Here is a 7,004-nt window from a genome sequence, read left to right on the forward strand (position 1 = left end):
TTTCTCATTGGAATGGAGAAGGATGAGGGGTGACTTGATAGTGGTTTATAAGATGATCAGAGGAATAGATAGAGTAGACAGTCAGAAACTTTTTCCCCGGGTACAACAGAGTGTTACAAGGGGACATAAATTTAAGGTGAAGGGTGGAAGGTATAGGGGAGATGTCAGGGGTGGGTTCTTTACCCAGAGAGTGGTGGGGCATGGAATGCGCTGCCTGTGGGAGTGGTAGAGTCAGAATCTTTGGTGACCTTTAAGCGGCAATTGGATAGGTACATGGATGGGTGCTTAAGCTAGGACAAATGTTCGGCACAACATCGTGGGCCAAAGGGCCTGTTCTGTGCTGTATTGTTCTATGTTCTATGTTCTAAATTGCCCAGTGTTCAGAGATGTGTCGGTAAGGTGCATTAGTCAGGGGAATGGATCTATTCTCTTATAGTCCATGAACCTTGTTTGGAATGATCTGTTGGGCATGAAATTCTATGTTCTATGTTCTAAATTGCCCAGTGTTCAGAGATGTGTCGGTAAGGTGCATTAGTCAGGGGAATGGATCTATTCTCTTATAGTCCATGAACCTTGTTTGGAATGATCTGTTGGGCATGAAAATAGGTATTTAAACCTTTACATATGTTTAGAGTGGGGTTGTTTGCAAACACTAGAACTGGAGGATAAACCTTTGTGGCCTGTTCTTATGATATTTGTGCAGTTTCATCAGCTCACTCCTTCCCCTTCCAATATCTGCTCGGACCTTTTAATACTATCAATAATCTCAGGTGACCACGAAGTACAAAACAGGTGTCTTACTATTTGTAGGGTGGTGTAGTCTCATGCTTATTCCACCAGACATATAGTCATCATAGATTGAATCTTCACTGGTCTCAAGTCTAGCCTGAGGGTAGAAATAAAGATCAATTAAAGTTTGGAAATATATTGAGTCATTCACAACATCCTAAAGCATTTTGCAGCTAATTCTGATTTCTGCTGTAATGAAGGAAAGGAAGCAGTCAATTTGCACGTAGAAATTGTAATCTCAAAATGCTGACCCATCTGTTTCATTGATATTGGTTGAAGGATAAATATTTGCCAAAGAAGAGATCTGGGAAAAATGTCACAGCAATCAGACCTTAGCTTAATGCCTTAACTGACCGTGCAGGACTCCCTCATCACGGCAATCAATGGTTAGCCTGGATTTTCTATCCACAGCCTTCTGACTCACAGGCTATCCTGCCACCAAATAGAGCACAGATTTCCAGATCATGCCTAACAAGCTCGATTGAATTTTTGGAGGAGGTGTCCAGGTGTGCTGATGAGGTCAGTACAGTTGATGCACTTTATGCGGATTTCAGCAAAGCCTTTGTTATGATGCCAAATGGGAGAATGATAAAGAAGGTGAAAGCACATGGGATCCAGGGAAGTTTGCCAAGTTAGATCCAATATTGGGTTAGTGACAGGAGACACAAGAGGGTGGTGGTAGAAGGCTGTGTGTGTGACTGTGAGTCAGTGCCCTGTGGTGTACCACAGTGATCAGTGCTGGGTCCATTATTGTTCATGGTATATATGAATGGCATAAATGAGCATGTCAGGGAGAAGATAAGTAAGTTTGCAAATAACAGAAAATTGGCCGGGTGGTTAACAGTGAGTAGGAAAGTCTTAGGTTACACAGGAGAATATAAACAGGTTGGTCAGCCAGACAGATCAGTGGCAGATGGAATTTAACACTGAGAAGTGGAAAAATACTCAACAAATGACAGGACACTAGGAAGCTCAGAGGAACAAACTGATCTTGGGATACTCGTCCACAGAACACAGAAGGCCATGAGGCCTGTTACAGGGTAGTTAAGAAGGCAAATGGGATGCTTGCCTTTGTCAGTTGATGCATAGATTATCAGAGCAAGGAGGTTATGTTGGAGCAGTATAGGATTTTTGTGAGGCTGCACTGGAGTACTGACTCAGTCTGGTCACCACACTCCAGGAATGATGTGATTGCAATGGAGGGATTACAGAGGGGATTCACCAGAATGTTGCCTGGGATGGAGCAGTTCAGTGATGAAGAGAGACTGAATAGGTTTAGGCTGTTTTCTTTGGAGCAAAGGGGGAACCTGATAGAGGTGTGTAAGGTTATGAGGGGCATGAACGTGGTAAATAGAAAGCTGCTGTTCCCCTTCTTCAAAATTTGGTCATTTGCAAGACTACAGTGAAAGGCGGGAGGTTTAGGAAGGATTCCATGTAAAACCTGTTCACCCAGAACGTTGTGGAGATCTGCAATGCACTGCATGGGAGGGTAGTTCGAACAGGAAACTTCAGAAGTATTTGGATGAGACACCTGAAATATCATAACAAGCAAGGCTATAGGCCTGGAACAGGAAATTAGGACTAGTACAGATTTAGAGTAGCTTTTGTCAGTGCAGATTCAATGAGCTGGAGAGCTTATTCTCTACTGTATGAATCTATGATACCATGAGATCATAATGAAATCCTACAATAAAGCTTTGGCCGTGAGCTTTTTTTGGGTGCCTTTTCGTCATCACATGAGTTATTTTCATTCCCTCTGTGATGATGTGGTTTTTTTTGACGTTGTGACTGAGACTTCATTTGCTTCGTGAACACATTAAAAGGTTCACTGCATGCTAACCATGATTTCCTGGCCACTTAGGGATATTCAAAAAAATCAAATTCCCAGCAGGCCATGCTGTTCTTTGGGACCACACATTCCAAAGATACAACATATTTTTGTGGTGTAAGAAGACACTTACATTAATTTTGCTGCTTTTCACAATCCCAGCACTAAAGATCTCAAGTAAATAAAGAGTGCGGGTAAGTGACGTTGAAATGGCCGATTGGCCTTCCTTCCACTCCTATGTCTTATGATCTTTTGGACTGAGAACATAGAACATAGAAAAGTACAGCACAGAACAAACCCTTCAGCCCACTATATTGTGCCAAGAATTAATCCTAATCTAAAATAAAATTACCTAATCTACGCACCCCTCAATTCACTGCTGTCCATGTGCATGTCCAGCAGTCGCTTAAATGTCCGTAATGACTCTGCTTCCACCACCACAGCTAGCAACGCATTCCATGCACTCACAACTCTTTGTGTAAAGAACCTACCTCAGACATCCCCTCTATATCTTTCTCCTAACACCTTAAAACTGTAACCCCTCGTGGCAGTCAATCCTGCCCTGGGGAAAAGTTTCTGGCTACCGACTCTATCCATGCCTCTCATTACCTTGTACACCTCAATCAGGTCAACTTTCTTCCTCCTTCTCTCCAGAGAGAAAAGACTGAGCTTAGTCAACCTCTCTCTGTAAGACAAGCCCTCCACAATCCAGGCAGCATCCTGGTAAACCTTCTTTACACCCTCTCCAAAGCCTCTGTATCTTTCCTTCAATAGTGCAACCAGAACTGGACACAATACTCCAAGTGTAGCCTCACCAGGGTTTTGTAGAACTGTAGCACAACCTTGTGGCTCTTAAACTCAATTCCTCTGTTAATGAAAGCCAAAACACCATATGCTTTCTTAACAACTCTATCTACTTGGGTGGCAACTTTGAGGGATCTTGAGGCAACTTGCATACCAAGATCCCGCTGTTCCTCCATACTGCCAAGAATCCTGTCTTTAATCCTATATTCAGCATTCGAGTTCGACATTCCAAAATGCATCACTTCGCATTTATCCAGGTTGAACTCCATCTGCCATTTCTCAGCCCAGCTTTGCATCCTGTCTATGTCATGCTGCAGCCTGCAGTAGCCCTCGATACTATCTACGGCACCTCCAACCTTTGTGTCATCTGCAAATTTACTAACCCACCCCTCAACCTCCTCATCCAAGTCATTTATAAAAAACTACAAAGAGCAGAGGCCCAAGAACAGAGCCCTGCAGAACACCACTCACCACTAACCTCCAGGCAGAATAATTTCCATATACAACCACTCTCTGCCTTCTGTCAACCAACCAATTCTGAATCCAGATAGCCAAATCTCCCTGTATCCCATACTTCCTGACTTTATGAATGAGCCTTCCATAGGATACCTTATCAAATGCCTTGCTGAAGTCCATACACACCACATCCACTGCTCGACCTTTGTTGACTTGTCTCGTTACCTCCTAAAAGAACTCAATAAGATTTGTGAGGCATTACCTGCCCCTCACAAAGTCATGCTGACTGCTATGCTTTTCCAAATAGTCATAAATCCTATCCTTCAGAATTTTTTCCAAAACCTTGTTGACCACAGTCATCAGACTGACTGGTCTGTAATTGGCAGGGATTTCCCTATTCCCCTTCTTGAAAAGAGGAACAACATTTGCCTCCTTCCAATTCTCCAGTAAAACTCCCTGGAGAGTGAGGACGCTTAGCAACCTCCTTTCTTGCTTCCCGGAGGAGCCTTGGATAAATCTGGTCTGGCCCTGGGTCTTATCTATCTTAATGTTTGCCAAAATTTCCAGCACATCAACTTCATCAATCTTGATCTGGTCAAGCCTGTTTCCTGGCTCCTCAAAGTTCTCATTCACAACAAGGTCCCTTTCCTAAGTGAAATCTGAAGCAGAAGACTCATTGTGGGCTTTTCCTATCTGCTCAGACTCTACGCACAAGTTCCCTACGTTATCTCTGACCAGCATTACCCGTCTCCCTGATCATTCTCTTATTCTTCACATATGAGTAAAATGCCTTTGGGTTCTTCCTAATCCTTCTTGCCAAGCCTTTTTCATTCCTCCTCTTCGCTCTCTTCAGTCCATTTTGAGGTCTTTTCTAGTAAGCCTGTAATCCTCTAAAGCCTGGATTCTTGCTCAGCAAGGACTTGATGACGAGATACCAGCTTCCGTGCAGTTATTTCAGGGTGACGAGGCACTACTTGTTATAACTTCTTGTCTATATATTAGACCACTAAATCCTCTGCTTCCTTTAACTTGCTCTCCTGACTATTGATCTCTCTGCTGTTTGGAGTTTGTAGACTTGTGCAAAATAGCTCCCATCTTTACTGAGATAACCATAATTACTTATTTCAAAGTAATTCATTAAACTACATGAAACTGCCTTGTGGTTTGAGAGATATAATAAAAACAACAATGGATGTGAAATCCCTCAAAACCTCTCCTACTGCCATGGATTAGTGTTTCCATGAAAGCCACACCATCAAAGTAGGACAATGAATGCAGTTTCTCTTTTTCATAATCACCTATCCTTGATAATTGAAGGTGATAGGAAGCCAATACCTCTGAAACAGCAGCAGTTTCTCCAATACTCAAGACTGGGGAAACCTTTAGGAGAGAATGAAAATAGTTTAGGTTTGGCACAAATGATTACCAACGTTGCAGAAACGTTTTTATATATTATAAGAATTACCTGGAGTTTACAGCAGCCAAAAGACTGCATGACCGAATAAGAGCATGCCAATACTTATGTACCCCATGCAATCTATTTTTTCTGAGCCCATCAACACATCATTACATTCCATCTCCATTTTGTCTATTATCCTATCCATGCCCCTCATGATTTTATAAACCTCTATAAGGTCACCCCTCAGCCTCCGACACTCCAGGGAAAACAGCCCCAGCCTGTTCAACCTCGCCCTGTAGCTCAAACCCTCCAACCCTGGCAACATCCTTGCAAATCTTTTCTGAACCCTTTCATGTTTCACAACATCTTTCCGATAGGAAGGAGACCAGGATTGCATGCAATATTCTAACAATGGCCTAACCAATGTCCTGTACAGCTGCAACATGACCTCCCAACTCCTGCACTCAATACTCTGACCAATAAAGGAAAACATACCAAACGCCTTCTTCACTATCCTATCTACCTGCGACTCTACTTTCAAGGAGCTGTTGACCTGCACTCCAAGGTCTTTTTGTTCAGCAACACTCCCTAGGACCTTACCATTAAGTGTATACGTCCTGCTAAGATTTGCTTTCCCAAAATACAGTATCTCACATTTATCTAAATTAAACTCCATTTGCCACTTCTCGGTCCATTGGCCATCTGATCAAGATCCCGTTGTAACCTGAGGTATGGAGCTGATTTTAAAAGTACAGTAAGAGTGACTGACATGTGGGAATGTTTGACCAAGAGTATGATTCCACAGCACTACCAAAACTGAAGTTAATGGATCCAAGGGGGAACTTCGCCATTACCTGGCTCAAGGGAAACTGGTTGTGCTTGTTGGAGGATAATTGTTTCAACACTAGGACATTTCTGCAAGAGGTCATCAGGGTAGAATCCTACACCCAAACATCTGTTCCAACATAAAATCAGAGGTATGGATGTGCACAGCTTTTTTTTTTCTTCACTGCCCAGATAATGTGCCCACATGCAAAGTAAAACAGTGGAAGATAGCCAAACAGACTCTGCTATTCAAGCAAGATGTGTGGATGAGCTTGGGGTGTGGTACAGACAGAAAACTAGAAACTACAGGTGAGTTAGCTCAATGTCTGGCAGAGAGAAATGAGGATATGTACATAGGAGGTGTGGTTTGTAAGTTTGTTAATGACTCCAAAATTAGTGGTATAGTGGACAGCAAAGAAGGTTACCTCAGAGTATAATGGGACCTTGAACAGATGGGCAAATGAGACAAAGAGTGTCCTTATAGTGTGGAAACAGGCCATTTGGCCCAATGAGTCCGCTCTCTGAAGAGCATCCCACCCAGACTCACCACTCCTGTAACTCTGCATTTCCCATGGCCCGCCCCTCCAATCGCCACCAGGACAGAACCCCACTGGTCCTCACCTACCACCCCACCAACCTCCAGATACATCGTATCATCCGTTGTCATTTCTGCCACCTCCAAACGGACCGCACCACCAGGGATATATTTCCCTCCCCTCCCCTATCAGCATTCCGGAAAGACCACTCCCTCCGCGACTCCATCGTCAGGTCCACATCCCCCACCAACCCAACTTCCACTCCCGGCACCTTCCCCTGCATCCGCAAAAAATGCAGAACTTGCACCCACACCTCCCCCCTCACTTCCCTCCAAGGCCCCAAGGGATTCTTCCATATCCATCACAA

At 43.6% G+C, this 7,004-nt stretch overlaps 1 protein-coding gene across 1 annotated transcript in view; it reads right to left on the reverse strand.

The window, feature by feature from the left end:
* LOC122553947 (cytosolic carboxypeptidase 3-like) overlaps nucleotides 1–7,004 on the reverse strand; it is a 123,766-nt gene that overhangs the window by 45,329 nt on the left and 71,433 nt on the right. The window contains exons 17-18 of the mRNA XM_043698450.1: nucleotides 5,213–5,257; nucleotides 802–886 (exon numbers count right to left, since the gene is read on the reverse strand). Coding sequence (XP_043554385.1) covers nucleotides 802–886; nucleotides 5,213–5,257 — 130 coding nt within the window. The remainder of the gene's footprint in view (nucleotides 1–801; nucleotides 887–5,212; nucleotides 5,258–7,004) is intronic.

This window comes from Chiloscyllium plagiosum, chromosome 10 (assembly GCF_004010195.1).
Source record: "Chiloscyllium plagiosum isolate BGI_BamShark_2017 chromosome 10, ASM401019v2, whole genome shotgun sequence".
NCBI lineage: Eukaryota > Metazoa > Chordata > Chondrichthyes > Orectolobiformes > Hemiscylliidae > Chiloscyllium > Chiloscyllium plagiosum.